The sequence below is a fragment of the Salmo salar genome, chromosome ssa02, assembly GCF_905237065.1.
Source record: "Salmo salar chromosome ssa02, Ssal_v3.1, whole genome shotgun sequence".
In the NCBI taxonomy this organism is placed as follows: Eukaryota; Metazoa; Chordata; class Actinopteri; order Salmoniformes; family Salmonidae; genus Salmo; species Salmo salar.
This window is the reverse complement of record NC_059443.1, coordinates 29,751,463-29,775,155: the sequence shown is the minus strand read 5'-3', so window position 1 is coordinate 29,775,155 and position 23,693 is coordinate 29,751,463. Positions and strand designations below refer to the sequence as shown.

The following is a 23,693-nucleotide window of genomic DNA, read 5'->3' as shown; positions in this document are numbered from 1 at the left end:
ACAAAGAATTAATTCAGATCAGGTTTAAGTTTAAAAGTTTAAGACAAAAGCAATTAAATCATTCAAAAAGTAGTGTGTGATCAAATCCAGTGACTACAAATGTTTTGAAAGGAACGTGTAAGATGATTTTTCCCAACAGTAGGTACTGTGATGTTTAGTCCGAGAGACTTGTACTTCAGCTGGGTGAAAATGACCAGCGGTAAACTGACCTTTCCCTTCTTCATAGCGTTGTACACGTCCTTGTACTGTTGGAACTTCTCCAGGTCTGCTTTGACCAGCACCTGTCTGATGTGCATTACCTCTTCCACCGTCAGGGACAAGCACTCTACCGGGAAACAGAACTCCTCCTGAAAACAAGCACACACACACACACACACACACACACACACACACACACACACACACACACACACACACACACACACACACACACACACACACACACACACACACACACACACACACACACACACACACACACACACACACACACACACACACACACACAACCGGCTAGGTTACTATGACAACCGCACTAACTGCCCTTGTTACCATTCCGTCCACACACACCAGCACCTCTCGGTGCACTCTGTCCGGGTTCAGACTAGTTTGGGCAAAAAAAAAAGTCTCCATTGTTCACTTGGCAAGACGAGGGGACAAACAAAGCACAAAGGGCAAGGAACGAGTAAACAACTTGAGTGATGACAAATAATGTCAATATTCCAGAAAATTCCAGAAATCAAATCAAATTAATCAAATCAAATTGTATTAATCACATGTGCTGAATACAACAGGTGTAGACCTTACAGTAAAATACTTACTTACGAGCCCCTAACTAACAGTGCAATTTCAAAAAATACAGATAAGAATAAGAGATAAAAGTAACAAGTAATTAAAGAGCAGCAGTAAAAAATAAAATATCAATATATACAGGGGGTGCCAGTACAGAGTCAATGTGCGAGGGCGCCGGTTAGTTGAGGTAGTATGTATATGTAGGTAGAGTTAATTAAAGTGACTATGAATAGATGACAACAGAGAGTGGCAGTGGTGTGGAGGGGGGTTGGGGGGGCAATGCGAATAGTCTGGGTAGCCATTTGACTAGATATTCAGGAGTCTTATGGCTTGGTGGTAGAAGCTGTTTAGAAGCCTCTTGGACCTAGACTTGGCGTTCCGGTACGGCTTGCCGTGTGGTAGCAGAGAGAACAGTCTATGACTAGGGTGGCTGGAGTCTTTGACAATTCCTAAGGCCTTCCTCTGACACCGCCTGGTATAGAGGTCCTGGATGGCAGGAAGCTTGGCCCCAGTGATGTACTGGGCCGTTCGCACTACCCTCTGTAGTGCCTTGCGGTCGGAGGCTGAGCAGTTGCCATACCAGGCAGTGATGCAACCAGTCAGGATGCTCTCGATGGTGCAGCTGTAGAACATTTTGAGGATCTGAGGACCCATGCCAAATCTTTTCAGTCTCCTGAGGGGGAATAGGTTTTGTTGTGCCCGCTTCATGACTGTCATGGTGTGCTTGGACCATGTTAGTTTGTTGGTGATGTGGACACCAAGGAACTTGAAGCTCTCAACCTGCTCCACTGCAGCCCCGTTGATGAGAATGGGGGCGTGCTCGGTCCTCTTTTTTTTCCTGAAGTCCATGTTGAGGGAGAGGTTGTTGTCCTGGCACCACACGGCCAGGTCTCTGACCTCCTCCCTATAGGCTGTCTCGTTGTTGTCGGTGATCAGGCCTACCACTGTTGTGTCATCAGCAAGTTTAATGATGGTGTTGGAGTCATGCCTGGCCATGCTGTCATAAGTGAAAAGGGAGTACAGGAGGGGGCTGAGCACGCACCCCTGAGGGGCCCCTGTGTTGAGGATCAGCGTGGCGAATGTGTTGTTACCTACCCTTACCACCTGGGGGCGGCCTGTCAGGAGGTCCAGGATCCAGTTGCAGAGGGAGGTGTTTAGTCCAAGTGTCCTTAGCTTATTGATGAGCTTTGAGGGCACTATGGTGTTGAACACTGAGCTGTAGTCAATGAATAGCATTCTCACATAGGTGTTCCTTTTGACCAGGTGGGAAAGGACAGTGTGGAGTGCAATAGAGACTGCATCATCTGTGGATCTGTTGGGGCGGTATGCAAATTGGAGTGGGTCTAGGGTTTCTGGGATGATGGTGTTGATGTGAGCCATGACCAGCCTTTCAAAGCACTTCATGGCTACAGACGTGAGTGCTACGGGTCGGTAGTCATTTAGGCAGGTTACATTAGTGTTTTTGGGCACAGGCACTATGGTGGTCTGCTTAAAACATGTTGGTATTACAGACTCGGACAGGGAGAGGTTGAAAATGTCAGTGAAGACACTTGCTAGTTGGTCAGCGCATGCTCGCAGTACACGTCCTGGTAATCCATCTGACCCTGCGGCCGGCCTTGTGAATGTTGAACCATCTAAAGGTCTTACTCACAGCGGCTGCAGAGAGCGTGATCACACAGTCTTCCAGTACAGCTGGTGCTCTCATGCATGTTTCAGTGTTATTTGCCTCAAAGCGAGCATAGAAGAAGTTTAGCTTGTCCGGGTAGGCTCGTGTCACCGGGCAGCTCTTGGCTTTGCTTCCCTTTGTAGTCTGTAATGGTTTGCAGGCCCTGCCACATCTGACGAGCATCTGAGCCGGTGTAGTACAACTCGATCTTAGTCCAGTATTAACGCTTTGCCTGTTTGATGGTTCGTCGGAGGGCATAGCGGGATTTCTTATAAGCTTCCGGGTTAGAGTCCCGCTCCTTGAAAGCGGCAGCTCTAGCCTTTAGCTCAGTGCGGATGCCGCCTGTAATCCATGGCTTCTGGTTGGGGTATGTACGTACGGTCACTGTGGGGACGACCTCATCGATGCACTTGACAGATGTGGTGTACTCCTCAATGCCATTGGAGGAATCCTGAGAACCTATTCCAGTCTGTGCTAGCAAAACAGTCCCGTAGCTTAGCATCTGCTTCATCTGACCACTTTTTTATTGATCTAGTCACTGGTGCTTCCTGCTTTACTTTTTGCTTGTAGGCAGGAGTCAGGAGGATGGAATTATGGTCAGATTGCCAAATGGAGGCCAAGGGAGAGCTTTGTATGCATCTCTATGTGTGGAGTATGTGTGGTCCAGAGTTATTTTCCCTCTGGTTGCACATTTAACATGCTGAAAGAAATTTGGTAAAAATGATTTAAGTTTCCCTACATTAAAGTCCCCGGCTACTAGGAGCGCCGCCTCTGGCGTTTTATTGTTTGCTTATGGCGGAATACAGCTCATTCAATGCTATCATAGTTCCAGCCTCTGACTGTGGTGGTATGTAAACAGCTACAAAGAATATAGATGAAAACTCTCTCTGTAGGTAATGTGGTCTGCTGCTTATTATGAGAAACTCTACCTCAGGCGAGCAATAGCTTGAGACTTCCTTAGATATCGTGCACCCGCTGTTGTTTACAAAAATACATAGACCGCCACCCCTTGTCTTACCATACGCCGCTGTTCTATCCTGCCGGTACATCCTATAACCAGCCAGCTGTATGTTGATATTGTCGTTGTTCAGCCACGACTCCGTGAAGCATAAGATGTTACAGTTTTTAATGTCCCGTTGGTAGTTTAATCTTCCCAATAACTTGTCCATTTTATTGTCCAAATATTGCATGCTTGCTTGCAGAATTGAGGGGAGTGGGGGTTTATTCGATTGTCTCGGCCTTCTCCGCCTCCTCTTCACGCAGATCACTGGGGTCAGGGCCTGTTCCTGAGGGAGCCATATATCCTCCGCCTCGGACTCGTCAGAGTTGTGAAAGAAGAAAAAGGATTCTGCTAGTCCATGGTGAGTAATCGCAGTCCTGATGTCTAGAAGTTATTTTTGGTCATAAGAGATCGTAGCGGCAACATTATGTACAAAAAGAGTAAAAAAATAAGTTACAAACAACGCAGATAAACAAACAAAAAAACACAATCGGTTGGGGGCACGTAAAACGTCTGCCTTCTGCTCCGGCGCCATCTTAAATGCTCTACTTAGTTCTTCGTCACTAAAAACAGACAAAGCCCCTCTGCTCTGTAGCTGGGATTGTGGTTGGTTTTCTGCTTCTTTCTGCCTGTTTCTGACTTCAATAAATAAGCCTGCGGTGAGACTACGGAGATGCTACAGTTGAAGTCGGAAGTTTACATACACTTAGGTTGGAGTCATTAAAACTCGTTTTTCAACCACTCCACAAATTTCTTGTTAACAAACTATAGTTTTGGCAAGTCGGTTAGGACATCTACTTTGTGCATGACGCAAGTCATTTTTCCAAAAATTGTTTACAGACAGATTATTTCACTTATAATTCACTGTATCACAATTCCAGTGGATCAGAGGTTTACATACACTAAGTTGACTGTGCCTTTAAACAGCTTGGAAAATCCCAGAACATTATGTCATGGCTTTAGAAGCTTCTGATAGGCTAATTGACATAATTTGAGTCAATTGGAGGTGTACCTGTGGATGTATTTCAAGGCCTACCTTCAAACTCAGTGCCTCTTTGCTTGACATCATGGGAAAATGAAATGAAATCAGCCAAGACCTCAGAAAAAAAATTGTAGATCTCCATAAGTCTGGTTCATCCTTGGGAACAACAGCAAAGGACCTTGTGAAGATGCTGAAGGAAACAGGTACAAAAGTATCTATATCCACAGTAAAACAAATCCTATATCGACATGACCTGAAAGGCCGCTCAGCAAGGAAGAAGCCACTGCTCCAAAACCGCAATAAAAAAGCCAGACTACGGTTTGCAACTGCACATGGGGACAAAGATCCTACCTTTTGGAGAAATGTCCTCTAGTCTGATGAAACAAAAATAGAACTGTTTGGCAATAATGACCCTCGTTATGTTTGGAGGAAAAAGGGGGAGGCTTGCAAGCCGAAGAACATCAACCCAACCGTGAAGCACAAGGGAGGCAGCATCATGATGTGGGGGTGCTTTGCTGCAGGAGGGACTGGTGCACATCACAAAATAGATGGCATCATGAGGCAGGAAAATGATCTGGATATATTGAAGCAACATCTCAAGGCATCAGTCAGGAAGTTAAAGCTTGGTCGCAAATGGGTCTTCCAAATGGACAATGACCCCAAGAATACTTCCAAAGTTGTGGAAAATGGCTTAAGGACAACAAAGTCAAGGTATTGGAGAGGCCATCACAAAGCCCTGACCTCAATCCTATAGAAATTTGTGGGCAGAACTGAAAAAGCGTGTGCGAGCAAGAAGGCCTACAAACCTGACTCAGTTACACCAGCTCTGTCAGGAGGAATGGGCCAAAATTCACCCAACTTATTGTGGGAAGCTTGTGGAAGGCTACCTGAAATGGTTGACCCAAGTTAACAATTTAAAGGCAATGCTACCTAATACTAATTGAGTGTACAGTCGTGGCCAAAAGTTTTGAGAATAACACAAATATTAATTTTCACAAAGTCTGCTGCATCAATTCGTATGATGGCAATTTGCATATACTCCAGAATGTTATGAAGAGTGATCAGATGAATTGCAATTAATTCCAAAGTCCCTCTTTGCCATGCAAATGAACTGAATTCCCAAAAAACATTTCCACTGCATTTCAGCCCTGCCACAAAAGGACCAGCTGACATCATGTCAGTGATTCTCTCGTTAACACAGGTGTGAGTGTTGACGAGGACAAGGCTGAAGATCACTCTGTCATGCTGATTGAGTTCAAATATAAGACTGGAAGCTTCAAAAGGGGGGTGGTGCTTGGAATCATTGTTCTTCCTCTTTCAAACATGGTTACCTGCAAGGAAACACGTGCCGTCATCATTGCTTTGCACAAAAAGGGCCTCACAGGCAAGGATGTTGCTGCCAGTAAGATTGCACCTAAATCAACCATTTATCGGATCATCAAGAACTTCAAGGAGAGCGGTTCAATTGTTGTGAAGAAGGCTTAAGGACGCCCAAGAAAGTCCGCAAGCTCCAGGACCGTCTCCTAAAGTTGATTCAGCTGCGGGATCGGGGCACCACCAGTACAGAGCTTGCTCAGGAATGGCAGCAGGCAGGTGTGAGTGCATCTGTACGCACAGTGAGGCGAAGACTTTTGTAGGATGGCCTGGTGTCAAGAAGGGCAGCAAAGAAGCCACTTCTCTCCAGGAAAAACATCAGGGACAGACTGATATTCTGCAAAAGGTTCAGGGATTGGACTGCTGAGGACTGGGGTAAAGTCATTTTCTCTGATGAATCCCCTTTCCGATTGTTTGGGGCATCCGGAAAAAAGCTTGTCCGGAGAAGACAAGGTGACCCGTGCCATCAGTCCTGTGTCACGCCAACAGTAAAGCATCCTGAGACCATTCATGTGTGGGGTTGCTTCTCAGCCAAGGGAGTGGGCTTACTCACAATTTTGCCTAAGAACACAGCCATAAATAAAGAATGGTACCAACACATCCTCGAGAGCAACTTCTCCCAACCATCCAGGAACAGTTTGGTGACGAACAATGCCTTTTCCAGCATGATGGAGCACCTTGCCATAAGGCAAAAGTGATAACTAAGTGGCTCGGGGAACAAAACATAGATATTTTGGGTCCATGGCCAGGAAACTCCCCAGACCTTAATCCCATTGAGAACTTGTGGTCAATCCTCAAGAGGTGGGTGGACAAACAAAAACCCACAAATTCTGTCAAACTCCAAGCATTAATTATGCAAGAATGGGCTGCCATCAGTCAGGATGTGGCCCAGAAGTTAATTGACAGCATGCTAGGGCGGATTGCAGAGGTCTTGAAAAAGAAGGGTCAACACTGCAAATATTGACACTTTGCATCAACTTCATGTAATTGTCAATAAAAGCCTTTGACACTTATGAAATGCTTGTAATTATACTTCAGTATTCCATAGTAACATCTGACAAAAATATCTAAAGACACTGAGGCAGCAGACTTTGTGAAAATTAATATTTGTGTCATTCTCAAAACATTTGGTCACGACTGTATGCAAACTTCTGACCCACTGGGAATGTGATGAAAGAAATAAAAGCTGAAATAAATAATTCTCTCTACTATTATTCTGACATTTCACATTATTAAAATAAAGTGGTGATCCTAACTGACCTAAAACAGAGAATTTTTACTTGGATTAAATGTCAGGAATTGTGAAAAACTGAGTTTAAATGTATTTGGCTAAGGTGTATGTAAACTTCCGACTTCAACTGTATATTCAACAGTACCCCAGGTCTATTGCTGCTGCTGCAATTACTGGTCATCCTGGTGTTGTTCCAATAATGTTTCTCAATAACGTTTCTCAATAATGTGTCTCTATTCAAAGTAAAAAAAATTGTACCCAGCTAATGTTTCTCACTCCCAGAAGAACCATTAATATACTGTGATTCTAATGCTGCTGCAGCTCCTGCTGCTGATCTTATGACTCACAGAGATACAGTGGGCTGCATTGTCTCTGGCCCAGAGAAAGGGAGGGAGGGGGAGAGCCTAGGGAGTATCAACAATAACGAAAAACAGGGAGTTTATACTTGCTATCTAACAACAGTATATTATATACAGTATACACAACATGAAGGACTTAATTTATCTAGAGCATTGTTTTAATTGGCAGTGGCTCGCTAGGCTACATAATGTTTGCAAGCACAACAACTATAACTACGGTTAAATGGAGGAAAGCTGAGTATGATGAAATGATTGGTGCTCCAGTGAGGGATGCATCTGCTGTTGACTGTCAAAATGCATAATGACAATCACACCTAAACTGAAGGGCTTTCTATGAAAACAGCAACAGTCCTGGGCTGAGGGATGGATCTCTAGGAAAGCAGGAAGCATTAGAAGAGATGATGATGAACTACGATGCGCCAGCAGGGACATAATGGGCGACTGGCAAACCTTGACAGGCTTTCCTCCCCTGCACAGAGCAGACAGGGCAGACCACACCATGCCCAAGACAAACACCTCGACAGGGTAGGAGCGCCGTAAGAGGTGGAGGGTGGAGGGAGGGGAGTGGAGGAGGAGGGGGGTCCAGGGGAACAGATGGTGGGCTATCCTCCCGACCTGAGAAGGACAAGGGTTATAGAGGTGTATGGAGGAGGGGGAGGACAGGGGTTATAAAGGCGTATGGAAGAGGGGGAGGTCAGGGGTTGTAGAGGTGTATGGAAGAGGGGGAGGACAGGGGTTATAGAGGTGGATGGAAGAGGGGGAGGACAGGGGTTATAGAGGTGGATGGAAGAGGGGGTGGTCAGGGGTGTGTGGGGGAGAAGAGGTGGGGGGATTGGAGGTGGGGTGTTAGGAGCATCTTACATCACCTAACAGAAAGAAGATGGAGGCTGATGAACACAAGACAAACTGACACATTATTCAGGAACCAAAATCTCCAATGTGCTCATTTTCTCCAGATTGATAAACTCTTCTCTTTTCCTTGTTCTCTTCTGTTACTCACCAGAGACTTGGAGCTCTGTCTGGATGGGGGTATGAACTGCCGTACATTGGTGGGCGTTTCCTTCTCAATGGAGTGTCTCCTCTGGGGGGCCTGCCGTCTCTCAGGCTGGGGGGTGGAGGAGATGGGCAGGAACATGGGTGGAGCTGGGGGTGGGGGGAGAGAGGATATGTGTGATATACCTTTATGTAGTACTGTAACCCTTATATTACCAGTTAAGTTGACTGAGAACACTCTCTTTGACAGCATTAGTCTCAGCATAGAAGAGCTGTCAGGTGAACAGCTGAGAGCTGTGAAAGCATAGAATTACATATAGAATTCTAGGATCTCCATGATAACCTTAACCATAGCTTCATCGCCTCCCGAGTGGCGCAGTGGTCTAAGGAACTGCATCTCAGTGTTAGCTGTGCCACTAGAGATCCTGGATTGAGTCCAGGCTCTGTCGCAGCCGGCCGCGACCGGGAGAGCCATGGGGCGGCACACAATTGGCCCAGCGTCATCCGGGATTGGCCAGCAGGAATGTTCTTGTTCCATCGTGCACTAGCAACTCCTGTGGCGGGCCGGGCGCAATGCACGCTGTCACAGTCGCCAGGTGTACAGTGATCCTCCAACACATTGGTGTGGCTGGCTTCCAGGTTAACAGGTTAAGCGGGCATTGTGTCAAGAAGCAGTGCGGCTTGGCTGGGTTGTGTTTCGGAGGACGCACGGCTCTCGACTTTCGCCTCTCCCGAGTCCGTACGAGAGTTGCAGCGATGAGACAAGACTGTAACTACCAATTGGATACCACAAAATAAATAAACCCTAGCTTCATGTCCACACCCTGGTTGAACACTAACCCCAACCCTAACTATGGCCTTCTGGTCAACTCACTCTTCCTGCCCAGTACAGACTCTGGAGATGTGTCATCTACCACCGATGTAGAGACACTGGAGCTACTGGCTGACCTTCGACCCCCAATGGTGATGTCATCCTGTAGGGGGAACAACAGAGAGCAGTGCTGTAGGATGTACAGTTGAAGTCGGAGGTTTACATACACCTTAGCCAAATACATTCAAACTCAGTTTTTCACAATTCCTGACATTTAATCCAAGTAAAAATTCCCTGTCTTAGGTCAGTTAGGATCCCCACTTTATTTTAAGAATGTGAAATGTCAAAATAATAGTAGAGAGAATTATTTATTTCAACTTTTATTTATTTCATCACATTCCCAGTGGATCAGAAGTTTACATACACTCAATTAGTAATTGGTAGCATTGCCTTTAAATTGTTTAACTTGGGTCAAACGTTTCGGGTAGCCTTCCACAAGCTTCCCACAATAAATTGGGTGAATTATTGGCCCATTCCTCCTGGCAGAGCTGGTGTAATTGAGTCAGGTTTGTAGGCCTCCTTGCTTACACACGCTTTTCAGTTCTGCCCACAAATTTTATATAGGATTGAGGTCAGGGCTTTGTGATGGCCACTCCAACATAATTTTCCTGCCTCATGATGCCATCTATTTTGTGAAGTTTATCAGTCCCTCCTGCGGCAAAGCACCCCCACAACATGATGCTGCCACCCCCGTGCTTCACGGTCGGGATGGTGTTCTTTGGCTTGCAAGCCTCCCCCTTTTTCCTCCAAACATAATGATTGTCATTATGGCCAAACAGTTATATTTTCGTTTCATCAGACCAGAGGACATTTCTCCAAAAAGTAGGATCTTTGTCCCCATGTGCAGTTACAAACCGTAATCTGGCTTTTTTCTGGCGGTTTTGGAGCAGTGGCTTCTTCCTTGCTGAGCGGCCTTTCAGGTTATGTCAATATAGGACTTGTTTTACTGTGGATATAGTTACTTTTGTACCTGTTTCCTCCAGCATCTTCACAAGGTCCTTTGCTGTTGTTCTGGGATTGATTTGCACTTTTCGCACCAAAGTACGTTCATCTCTAGGAGACAGAATGCGTCTCCTTCCTGAGCGGTATGACGACTGCGTGGTCCCATGGTGTTTATACTTGTGCACTATTGATTGTACAGATGAACGTGGTACCTTCAGGCATTTGGAAATTGCTCCCAAGGATGAACCAGACTTGTGGAGGTCTACAATTTTTTTCTGAGGTCTTGGCTGATTTATTTTCATTTTCCCATGATGTCAAGCAAAGAGGCACTGAGTTTGAAGGTAGGCCTTGAAATACATCCACAGGTACACCTCCAATTGACTCAAATTATGTCAATTAGCCTAACAGAAGCTTCTAAAGCCATGACATAATTTTCTGGAATTTTCCAAGCTGTTTAAAGGCACAGTCAACTTAGTGTATGTAAACTTCTGACCCACTGGAATTGTGATACAGTGAATTATAAGTGAAATAATCTGTCTATAAACAATTTTTGGAAAAATTACTTGTGTCATGCACAAAGTAGATGTCCTAACCAACTTGCCAAAACTATAGTTTGTCAACAAGAAATTTGTGGAGTGGTTGAAAAACGAGTTTTAATGACTCCAACCTAAGTGTATGTAAACTTCCGACTTCAATTGTATACAGATGTCAACTACCTGAAGACACACACACACACACACACACACACACACACACACACACACACACACACACACACACACACACACACACACACACACACACACACACACACACACACACACACACACACACACACTAACGTCAGAGTCGGAGCTGTCCAGTTCTGACAAAGTAGGTGCTTTCAGCCTCTTCCTCTGACATAGGGCCTGGGCTCCACCCCCTGGTGTCCCTGGCCCTCCATTGGACAGACTGCTGAGGGTCATGGTGCTGGAAGTCTTCCTGCGGCCATCAGGGCTGGACACATCTGGACAGAGAGGTTGTCACAAGAAGACTGATCAGACAGAGGACAGCTCAAATACCCAGGGGTGATTTCAGCAGGATGCAACGTAGCTAACAATACTGAACCCTGCAGATAGAAATGTCATGAATAGAGCTGGGAACAGAATTCCCAGCTCCACATGACAGACAAACATATCTGTTCTATGTGATACATTTCTATTTTAGTGTTCGGTAAAATTGCACCGTCCTGAACAGACCCGAGGGGAACACACCAGCGGTAGGGAGGAGGAAGTGTGAGTTGAGGAGAGACGGAGAAGCAGCCTGGTGTTAGACACACACAACATGGATTCTACTTTCATGACCCTTTAAGACCTCGAATGAGCAGGATTCTAATGAAACCCTAACCCTAGCTGACTCCCTCCCTCATTGACAACTTCTCCCCCCAAGAAAAAGAGAAATAAAATAGGGAGGGAGGGGGTGACGGAGGAAGGGATGGAGAGGAGAGTGCTGGAAACAGCAGATGATCAGTAGCAGAGGCCGATCTGATCTGTGGATGCTTTGAGGCATTGCCAGGCTCTCTCCCTCTCGCTCTCTTTCTTTCTCTCTCTTTCTCTCGCTCTCTCACTTTCTCTCCCTCTCTGTGAAAAGGACCACGCAGTGAGAATGTGAATACCTCTTCTGGAAAAAGCTAAAATATGAGCTCATTACCTCAGTGGGAGGCCAAGGCCCTCCTCCTGTACTGCTGTCCTGGAGCTTCTAAACCTGCCTGCCTGGGAGAAGACTGACTGGTCCTAGGATCCAGGTTTAAACTAGAGCAGATCAAACATCCACCATTTGCCTGCCTGGGAGAAGACTGGTCCTAGGATCCAGGTTTAAACTAGAGCGGATCAAACATCCACCATTTGTGGCACTATGCTCAGTGTCAGTCAAAAGTAAAAACATTGTAATGCACTAGTTTCTGTAAACTATATTTGTTGATATAGTATAGTTCAGTCTATTTTAGTCGGGGCATAAGCATAAGTGTTAGGATACAGCCAAATAGGCAGACAAACAAAACAGGGCTAACATTATGTGTTGCAGCACACAAGTTGCTAGTCACATAAACAGAGCCAAACCACTCCACATACTTTACCTTGACGTGTAAGGATCAACTGTGGAGTGCTGTAGTATATGCCTCCACCTAAAAGGGAACAGTTCCTTAAAACCTGTTGGGGCTAGGGGGCAGTATTGAGAATTTTGAAAAAAATATGTGCCCATTTTTAACTGCCACCTACACCAACTCAGAAGCTAGGATATGCATATTATTACCAGTTTTGGATAGAAAACACTCTGAATTTTCTAAAACTGTTTGAATGGTGTCTGTAAGTATAACAAAACTCATATGGCAGGCAAAAACCTGAGAAAACCTGAGAGAAAAAAATAATTTTGTGGCTGTACAATTTTTTTTAATCATTGTTTAATAGATACCACAGTGAGAAAGGATTCATTTCGCAACTCCTACGGCTTCCACTAGATGTCAGCGATCTTTATAAAGTTGTTTGAAGCGTCTATGATCAACAGAGACCGGATGACAAGGAAGGGAAGTTGACCTCCCTGGGATGTCGTCACTTCCATTATTGCCTGCACCTGCTCAATCATGTGACGCGAGACAATTTTCAAATACGTTTTTCAAGACAAAGGAGAGGTCGGGTTGAAACATTACTGATGTTTCACGTTAAAAATGGCTCTAAAGACTGATGCTAAACAACGTTTGACATGTTTGAACGAACGTAAATAGATTATTTTTTAAACTTTTTAAACTTTTCGCCGTGACTTCCCACCCCCCCCGCCCGCGCTACTTTTGAGTAGCCACCGAAGCGCTAACAACATGGAACAACTTGGAGTTATTTGGACATCAATTATGAACTTTGTCAAAAGAAACCACATTTGTAGTGGACCTGGGATTCCTGGAAGTGCCAATGGATGATAATAATCAAAGGTAAGGGATTATTGACGATAGTATTATTGAAATTAGATGGTTACAAGATGATGCTAACCTATATAGCCTAGCCTATTGTTCTTAGCACAGCACCCGGTTTATTGCAACTTGTGATTTCCCAGTAAAGTTATTTTGAAATCTGGCAATACAGTAGCATTTACGAAATGTTAAAATATAATTATTTGAATGACAATATTATAATTTACCAATGTTTTCGAATAGTAATTTTGTAAATTGTAACATTGTTCACCGGAAGCATTTCAGAGAAGAAAAAAATCTGAGTTTCACCGCTACTGTAAAATGCTGTTTTTGGATATAAATATGAACTTGATGGAACAAAAAATGCATGTATTGTATAACATAATGTCCTAGGAGTGTCATCTGATGGAGATTGCCAAAGGTTAGTGCATAATTTTAGCTGGTTTCTGCTTTTGGTGACGCCTGACCTTGAATTGAAAATGGATGTTTGTACTTTTGTGGCTATGTACTGTCCTAACATAATCTAACTTTATGCTTTTGCCGTAAAGCCTCTTTGAAAATCGAACAATGTGGTTAGATTAAGGAGATGTTTATCTTTTAAATTGTGTAAAATAGTTGATTGTTTGAGAAATTGAAATTATTAGATTTTTGATGTTTTGAATTTCCAGCCTTGTTAGCAATCCCGTCTCGGGGTTCATTGCTAACCTGTAGCCCCAACAGGTTAAAGATGATAGGCCAGACTGTACTAATGGTTTATCCCCGTCCCCAAACATAGCCTGTCATTTGACTACAGAACTCTATCTCTCTCAGTGAGTATTGGTATTGGAGAATCTGGCCACAAAGTAAGGGGATAAGTACCCAGCTGCAATGAAGTTCAGATAGCCAACCATCACATACACACTCACGTATGCACGCACAAACACATACACATAACACACACACACATTAAAGCTTCACAATAAATTTAACCAACTAGTAGCCATGGATGAGCAAAGGGTAAAATTGCCTCTGATGTGATGAAAGACGCTGGGATCAGTGGGAGAAATGTCAAGCACAGCCAATCAGACTTGTCAAAGCTCAGATACCCGCCCACAACAGGAAGTGTTGACACATAAAAGAGTAAGAGTGTAGATTATTATAAATTATTTTCAGTGTCGCCAATGTAAATTCATTGGCTATCTATCTCACTAGAGGATGTATTGGTGATGACATTTTTGGGTAACCACTGCAGTACAACCTCATAAAACAGAAGGTATCCTCTTCTTATCTGTTTTAAAAACAGCCATATACTGTAAGTTATTCAGAAGTGCTAAGTGACCAATGCAGGCGATGTTGGAGGTACACTGATGTTTTTGTGAGAATGTGCTTTTTTGTGTTGAATAGAGCTGGGAGCCGACAGGTGTGTGTGTGTTATGTGTGTGTGTGTGTGTGTGCGTGTGCCGACAGCTCCTGTCTACGCTGCTCTCTGATCCCACCTCTGATTAAATTCTGCAGACTCACTTTCCAAGATGAACAACTGCTTTGTGTGAGGAGGACCGTCATTTTCTAAAAAAGCGAGGAAGGTAGTTATGCACGTCTTGGTTGTTTGTAATGAGAATTTCTGAGTAATGGAGTTCTTTAGCTAAGGCAAATCTTTCCCTGAATTGTTTTAGTATGGAAAAGAAAAAGGCCCAGAAGCAGAATTCTATTAATAGATTATTCAGTGGGAGTTTGAAAGGCAGGAGCTCTGTTGTCTCTACTGACTATAGGCTACTGACTTTTATCAATATCAAATATGTTTTTAACATACTGTAGGTTACAACCCAAGCGCAACAATAGACTAGAGAAAAATGTAGGAAGATCTAATTAGTTTTGACTAATCCCAGATTTTTTTTTTATTTGAAGTGAGCATTACTGAAGCATTTAGACAAGGAAAATACTGTTTTACAATTCCTCCTGAGGGACTGAGAACAATGAGCACCAGCTGTGTGGAGATGCAGAAAAACAGCTGCTTTTGACGTCAGCAAGTGTGCCTTCGAGAAATAGTTCATTATCAGATATGTACTGTAGCGACAGGCAGCGAATAAACACGTTGGCCTGTTTGAGTCACATCTACCGTAGTCTTTTTCACAACTGTCTACGGTATGTAAGGCTACATCTAACTTAACATTATCCCTGGGCTTAGTCTGAGTAGATCATTAAGCCCTTTCACATTCCATGTGGAGATTCAAAAACAAGTGTCATAAGAATTGAACTAAGGTTCAGAACGATTGAACGATATGCTGAGGTTGTGTATGAGTGAGTTGCTGATGTGAAGGCAGCCATCAACCTCCCTTCTGAGCTTGACAGTTCTCATCCTGGCCAGTGTCTGACATCATGACGCCACAACAAGAGAGCACAGTGCTGCGGTGCAGAGCCAACCAAGCCAACCATCAACACCACCACGGAAGTATGAAGAAGCATGAGATGAGAGCGTTAATATGCGTGCTGTAGCTTGGGCAGATGGACAACAACCACGATAGATAGAGACGTAAAGAAACAGCCAGGTAACCGGACAGATCTTTACCTGACAAGTCAAAACTTTGAGACATGCTAAGAGGCCGAATTACTGCAAGAGAAACAATGACGGCGTTACAGAGTTATTAAGCCATCCATAGGAGGAATACGGGCAGAAGATATATATTAACTAAGCAAGAAGAAAGACATCATCTGCCGACATGTCTGGCAGCTGTCCATAGTGCAGTACAGTATGTTAGGAAATGTACAATGATGAACGTAGTCAGTAGAAAGTGCATAGCCAATGGTGAGAAATCATTAACATAATAACAAAATAAAAGACATTCTCTCTTCAGATTCTAAGGTTTGGTTTGGTTATAGTCAATACAGACACTTAGCATAACACCAGACAAGATGTATGTTTAAGTTGTATTACAAGCAGAGCTGTAACGCCAAACAGCACAGACAAGGTGTGTTTAAGTTGTACTACAAACAGAGCTGTAACGCCAAACAGCACAGACAAGGTGTATGTTTAAGTTGTACTACAAACAGAGCTGTAACGCCAAACAGCACAGGCATCCAAGAACATCGTTCAAATCAATGAAAGAAAGTATGATTCACCTTGTGTCTTTCATTCATGCCAATGCCCAGCACCCGTGAAAGTGCATAATCACAACATACTTCATCTTCTCACAATGAGTGTGATTGTGTGTGTTTGTGTGTGTGAGAGAGAGAGGGAGAGTAAGAAAGAAAGAAAGAAAGAAAGAAAGAAAGAAAGAAAGAAAGAAAGAAAGAAAGAAAGAAAGAAAGAAAGAAAGAAAGAAAGAAAGAGAGAGAGAGAGAGAGAGAGAGAGAGAGAGAGAGAGAGAGAGAGAGAGAGAGAGAGAGAGAGAGAGAGAGAGAGAGAGAGAGAGAGAGAGAGAGAGAGAGAGAGAGAGAGAAAGAGAGAGAGAAAGAGAGAGAGAGAGAGAGAGAGAGACAGAGAGAGAGAGACAGAGAGAGAGACAGAGAGAGAGACAGAGACAGAGAGAGAGAGAGAGAGAGAGAGAGACAGAGAGAGACAGAGAGAGAGAGAGAGAGAGAGAGAGAGAGAGAGAGAGAGAGAGAGAGAGAGAGAGAGAGAGAGAGAGACAGAGAGACAGAGAGACAGAGAGAGAGAGAGAGACAGAGAGAGACAGAGAGAGAAAGAGAGAGAAAGAGAGAGAGAGAGAGAGAGAGAGAGAGAGAGAGAGACAGAGAGAGAGACAGAGACAGAGACAGAGAGAGAGAGACAGAGAGAGAGAGAGACAGAGAGAGACAGAGAGAGAGAGAGAGAGAGAGAGAGACAGAGAGACAGAGAGACAGAGAGAGAGAGAGAGAGAGAGAGAGAGAGAGAGAGAGAGAGAGAGAGAGAGAGAGAGAGAGAGAGAGAGAGAGAGAGAGAGAGAGACAGAGAGAGAGAGAAAGAAAGACATAGAGAGGTGACCCTCACCCAGCCTGCTCCTACGGATCACATCAGGAGAGACAGGTCTCAGTTTCCTCTCAGATTTGATCTCATCCAGGATCCTCTCGTGCAGCGTGGGAGGAACCTGGGGCTGGGGCTTCAGCTTCCTGGCTGCTGCCTACACACACAAACGCACGCACGCACACACACGTGCACACACACGCAGATACATACATGCAATCACACTGAGTTATGGGCATCAGCGTTATGTACATCAGGCCTTTCGCCGCTGCCTCCTAAACCTTAACGACACTGTCACTTTACCGTTAATATCCCTGTCACATTACCATTAATATCACTGTTACTGTACTGTTAATATCACTGTTACTGTACTGTTAATATCACTGTCACTGTACTGTTAATATCACTGTTACTGTACCGTTAATATCACTGTCACTGTACTGTTAATATCACTGTTACTGTACCGTTAATATCACTGTTACTGTACCGTTAATATCACTGTTACTGTACCGTTAATATCACTGTCACTGTGCTGTTAATATCACTGTTACTGTACCGTTAATATCACTGTCACTGTACCGTTAATATCACTGTTACTGTACCGTTAATATCACTGTCACTTTGTAACAATAACTCTTGACTGTCAGTACCACTCCTCTCATTACTGAGGCTGGGGCAGAGAGGCTGGGGCAGAGAGGCTGGGGCAGTGAGGCTGGGGCAGTGAACATTGATGTACAGCTCCAGTAGTAGATGATCTGATTATCTATCAATCACCCCTCATTCCAATCAGTATAATCATACCCCAGAACCTGAACTACCTCTATTTCTTTTGGGATATAAAGAACTCTTTCTTAGACTAAAGATGGTTTCAGTGGCTTGAGGTTCAAATGGAAAGTGGAGACCCCTAGCACCAATTCCCAGGCTTCCTCCAGTGATGAACGAGACTTGGAAGGATGGCATGGCAAGACTAGAAGACACCAGAATGAGAGGAAAGTGGGGCAGGTACCATAGAATGTACTATCGTATAGTATATAGTACATGTATTATACAGTACTGTACATTAACAGGATTAGGAGAGAAAATGCCCCATGTTCTCCTCTCTAAACCCTATGACTGTACAGCCCACATAGATAAGAGATATACTTTACATACATAGCTAATAGTTGTCTTCTTATTTCATTCTATGGTACTCTGTTCAGTCCGAAGAGACAGAACAGAGTTGTATCTCTATGGTTCAGCCCACCACCATTCCAACACCAAAGAGGTTGCTAGTCGATGTAAAGTATATCTGTTGTTTCTATAGGCTGTGCACTCACAGGGTTGAGAGGAGGTCTGGACCGGATGAAGTCTAGGATGACCTCATGGGCGCTCTTCTTCAACCTTGGTGGTATGTCGTTGTTTACCTGGAGGTGCAAGGACACACACACACACACACACACACACACACACACACACACACACACACACACACACGCACACACACACAAACAAACAGATTAAGAGAGAGCATAACTACATATAAGCAACAAGCCATGCTTTTAAGACGCCTGACAGTCTTACCATGACCTTGCGTAGATTGTAGCGTTTGGAGCGGATGTCATTCATGAGCATCTCGTAGGGCGTGAGCTGGAACTCGATGGCCAGAGGGTTGTACTGGCGCTCCTGGACCTTCTTCAGCTTCACCCCGTTCCGCAGGTCTCCCATCACCTGCATCCAGAACTTAGCCTGGGGGATGCAGGGGGACAGAAATCATATAGCAACACAGTACTCATCTAATGATTTAACACTTATAGGGCCAATTTCCAGACCCAGATGAAGCCTAGATACTCCTGGGCTACAAACATGCTAGTCCAAGAGTAGGTTTAATATGAGTCTGGGAAACCTATCTTAAGAGTGTCACATAAGGGTGTCAGTGAAGGGTGTTGCCAGGTAAAAGGGTCTGTGTGAGGCTTGTAATAAGGAGCTGGTCACCTACCCAGTCTGCATTCTGGAGCTCATTTAGGTCTCTGCTGGGATCCTCAGACGGCTCGCCACCCATCTTCTGAAGATTCTACGAGAGAGAGACGAAAGAGAGAGAGAGAGAGAGAGATGGGGGGATCAGAGTGAGAAAGAGATGAGCACTCAGAGCTTAAATGTGAGTTTAAAGGCCCAGTGCAGTCAAACATCGTGATTTTCCTGTGTTTTATATATATACTGCTCAAAAAAATAAAGGGAACACTTAAACAACACATCCTAGATCTGAATGAAAGAAATAATCTTATGAAATACTTTTTTCTTTACATAGTTGAATGTGCTGACAACAAAATCACACAAAAATAATCAATGGAAATCCAATTTATCAACCCATGGAGGTCTGGATTTGGAGTCACACTCAAAATTAAAGTGGAAAACCACACTACAGGCTGATCCAACTTTGATGTAATGTCCTTAAAACAAGTCAAAATGAGGCTCAGTAGTGTGTGTGGCCTCCACGTGCCTGTATGACCTCCCTACAACGCCTGGGCATGCTCCTGATGAGGTGGCGATGGTCTCCTGAGGGATCTCCTCCCAGACCTGGAATAAAGCATCCGCCAACTCCTGGACAGTCTGTGGTGCAACGTGGCGTTGGTGGATGGAGCGAGACATGATGTCCCAGATGTGCTCAATTGGATTCAGGTCTGGGGAACGGGCGGGCCAGTCCATAGCATCAATGCCTTCCTCTTGCAGGAACTGCTGACACACTCCAGCCGCATGAGGTCTAGCATTGTCTTGCATTAGGAGGAACCCAGGGCCAACCGCACCAGCATATGGTCTCACAAGGGGTCTGAGGATCTCATCTCGGTACCTAATGGCAGTCAGGCTACCTCTGGCGAGCACATGGAGGGCTGTGCGGCCCCCCAAAGAAATGCCACCCCACACCATGACTGACCCACCGCCAAACTGGTCATGCTGGAGGATGTTGCAGGCAGCAGAACGTTCTCCACGGCGTCTCCAGACTCTGTCACGTCTGTCACGTGCTCAGTGTGAACCTGCTTTCATCTGTGAAGAGCACAGGGCGCCAGTGGCGAATTTGCCAATCTTGGTGTTCTCTGGCAAATGCCAAACGTCCTGCACGGTGTTGGGCTGTAAGCACAACGCCCACCTGTGGACGTCGGGCCCTCATACCACCCTCATGGAGTCTGTTTCTGACCGTTTGAGCAGACACATGCACATTTGTGGCCTGCTGGAGGTCATTTTGCAGGGCTCTGGCAGTGCTTCTCCTGCTCCTCCTTGCACAAAGGCGGAGGTAGCGGTCCTGCTGCTGGGTTGTTGCCCTCCTATGGCCTCCTCCACGTGTCCTGATGTACTGGCCTGTCTCCTGGTAGCGCCTCCATGCTCTGGACACTACGCTGACAGACACAGCAAACCTTCTTGCCACAGCTTGCATTGATGTGCCATCCTGGATGAGCTGCACTACCTGAGCCACTTGTGTGGGTTGTAGAATCCGTCTCATGCTACCACTAGAGTGAAAGCACCGCCAGCATTTAAAAGTGACCAAAACATCAGCCAGGAATCATAGGAACTGAGAAGTGGTCTGTGGTCCCCACCTGCAGAACCACTCCTTTATTGGGGGTGTCTTGCTAATTGCCTATAATTTCCACCTGTTGTCTATTCCATTTGCACAACAGCATGTGAAATTTATTGTCAATCAGTGTTGCTTCCTAAGTGGACAGTTTGATTTCACAGAAGTGTGATTGACTTGGAGTTACATTGTGTTGTTTAAGTGTTCCCTTTATTTTTTTGAGCAGTGTATTTCCACACAATGAGGTTGGAATAATACTGTGTAATTGTGAAAATAATGATAATGCCCTTTTAGTGTTTGAAATTTCAGTCTGTTTTTGTGTGATTGAATTTTGGCCTGCCTGGTGACATCAAAAGATAGTTCCAAACCTCTCTGGCAATAACAGCTAGTTTTCAGTTTTCCCTTCCCCACTCTGACAGTCCTAGCAAAATTCTTGCTTGAGAAATTGCTTTTTGCTAAGAAACTATTTCTGTTTCTTTTTGACCATTTTAATTGAAAACGATAACAACAAGGTACTTAATTGTTACCCAGAAATGACTTGATATTGAGATAGAAATTGCTTAGGACGTTGAATAAAGTAACTGACCTCAAAGCCACAGATTTCATCCTTTCATGTTGAAATGAGATGTTAACAAGTTCATTGAATACCACAGCATTAGGACAGGCAGCTGGCCCTGCTATCAGTCACACCCACAAATCAATACGATTCCATTATCAATGACAGTTAACAAGAGCCTTCGCAGCCTGACAACCTGCCACCTGTGGCTCAGTTGGTAGAGCATGGTGTGTGCAATGCCAGGGTTGTGGGTTCGATTCACACGGGGGGGCCAGTACAATTATTTTTTTTTTTAAATGCATGAAATGAAATGTATGCATTCACTACTGTAAGTCGCTCTGGATAAGAGCGTCTGCTAAATGACTAAAATGTAAATGTAAGTCCCTATCAACTAGCATCATGATGGTACACTCACACATTCCCAACACACTCATGCCCAGTCCATTTTCATCCGTGATTGAAAATCATCATTGTAGCCATAGGGAATAAAGCATGATCCTGCCAGTGTATGCATAGCAGAGATCACACCTTTTAGCCATGGTCAAGATGACTGTATGACATATAGTGTGGGAACTCCCTTAGCTAGCCCATGCTAACACCAATCCACTGCTTTTAAATGTGTGGGAAGGAATGAGCAAGTGTACTTTGAGAGAATTGGGATGCAACCAATGAAGCAGTGAGCAACCTGCATCCCTTCCCTTCCTGATTTAGGAGTTCATTAGAGGACAGGACACTGAGGGATCTGTTCTGCAGCAGAATAGAAAGCCTCCTCCTCTCTCTCTCTCTCCTCCTCCTCCTCCCCTCTCTCCCTGTTATTTGTGGTGAGAGAGGGGGTGTCACCCTGCATCCCACCGGTGTTTGATAGAGCAATCATGGGAGTCTCTCTGCTACAGCCCCTCACAGGAGATTTACTACAGGGCCTCTCCTCTCACTGGATATACAGAGCCATAACTCACACTGCACTGGAAGGGCATTTGCTAAGGTGTCTACCTTCTCTACCATTAACAGTTGGTACATATTCCCTTTTCATGTAATAACATAAAACAGAAAGCTTTACCATGGTCCGTGAATAACAACATGATTGTTGACAAACATTTTAAAAAAGGACATAATTTCTGAGCATAGGAGCCCAGGGTGAGATGATGTTGGATTTAACTCCCGGTGCTCATTTGTACGACCAACACAATACCATCCCTTTCCTAACTTATAGTATTTAACCCTGAGCAAATAGGAACAGAAGTGGCTTTGGTGATTCAGCTACAACTATGCTTTTAATAGTGTCCCTCTGTCCTGTTAAAGAGCTCTTTGTGATGAAAGAAAGGGTCTCTCTCTCTGCATGCTGTCCTGTAGCTGCAGTTAGCTAGCTAGATCCCCTGTGGGACAACACATCTCTGCCTCGATGCCAGACAGAGGAGGACAAGTGGGGGAGGGGAATGATGCAGGGCCGAAAGCTCATCTTACTTCTCCTGGTATTACACACACAGAGATGTACACACACACACACACACACACACACACACACACACATAGATAGATACACACACAGACATACAGTAGACTAGACTACACCCTGGCCTATTCACATCTGGTTGCATACACCAGATAGGCTAACTAAACTGAATGTACTGTCTGTAGCCACCTGAACCACAGAGCTTGACACGTTTCTCCCCTTCTTCATAGCTAAGCTCTTACCCTCTCCTCATAATAAGACTCTCCACTCTCTTTTGTAACAGTAAATTATATAACTGTCTAATTTCTTCGCTCCTTTCAGACGTACTATTGTGGAGGGGGAGTGCTGCTTAGCTGGATGGGTCCCTGGGGAGTAGCACCCAGTCTGTGGTTCATGCGGACCATTCCATTTGCTGAGCACATAGATTTTTCCTATAGCAAACCCTGAAGAAAAATGTATGACCTCAATGATGCACATTTTTGGGGTTCACACTGCTGCTACTCGCTGTTCGTTATCTATGCATAGTCACTTTACCTCTACCTACATGTACAAATGACCTTGACTAACCTGTACCCCCGCACATTGACTCGGTACCAGTACCCCCTGTATATAACCTCATTATTGTTATTTTTTACTTTAGTTTATTTTGTAAATATTTTCTTAACTCTATTTTCTTAAAACTGCATTGGTGGTTAAGGGCTAGTAATTAGGCATTTCACGGTAAGGTCTACACCTGTGGTATTCGGCACATGTGACAAATAACATTTGATTTGATTTAGCACATGTGACCCTGTGGCAGACAGCAGTGCATTGAGGGACATTAAACTAAGCCTTTAGGTATGCAGACATGTTCACAACAGCATTAGGGGTTTACCTATGTACAGATGTAGGATTTTAATTAGAGCCAGTTTGCTACAGCAGCAAAATAATCTTGCCGCAACAGGAAATGTGAATTATTATGTGGATTATAATGAATGGACATTTTTGTAGGGTTTGATAAAAATGTGAAAAGTCAGAAATTTCAAAGTGGAAATTACAAACTTCAGAAGTTCTCCTGCAACAAGGTGATCAAATTAAGA

The 23,693-nt window shown here is 44.4% G+C and overlaps 1 protein-coding gene across 3 annotated transcripts in view; it reads right to left on the bottom strand.

The window, feature by feature from the left end:
- The window catches only part of LOC106579115 (protein spire homolog 1), a 61,273-nt gene that overhangs the window by 3,209 nt on the left and 34,371 nt on the right, over nt 1–23,693 (bottom strand). Inside the window, exons 5-13 of one of the 3 annotated variants that reach the window (XM_045701890.1) lie at nt 19,043–19,117; nt 18,628–18,792; nt 18,384–18,470; nt 17,095–17,224; nt 15,694–15,735; nt 11,053–11,216; nt 9,272–9,371; nt 8,405–8,547; nt 210–347 (exon numbers count right to left, since the gene is read on the bottom strand). In XM_045701890.1, the coding sequence (XP_045557846.1) occupies nt 210–347; nt 8,405–8,547; nt 9,272–9,371; nt 11,053–11,216; nt 15,694–15,735; nt 17,095–17,224; nt 18,384–18,470; nt 18,628–18,792; nt 19,043–19,117 (1,044 nt within the window). Of the gene's footprint in view, nt 1–209; nt 348–8,404; nt 8,548–9,271; nt 9,372–11,052; nt 11,217–12,323; nt 12,372–15,693; nt 15,736–17,094; nt 17,225–18,383; nt 18,471–18,627; nt 18,793–19,042; nt 19,118–23,693 lie in introns of all 3 variants that reach the window. The other 2 variants (XM_045701887.1, XM_045701891.1) reach the window with 2 other exon arrangements.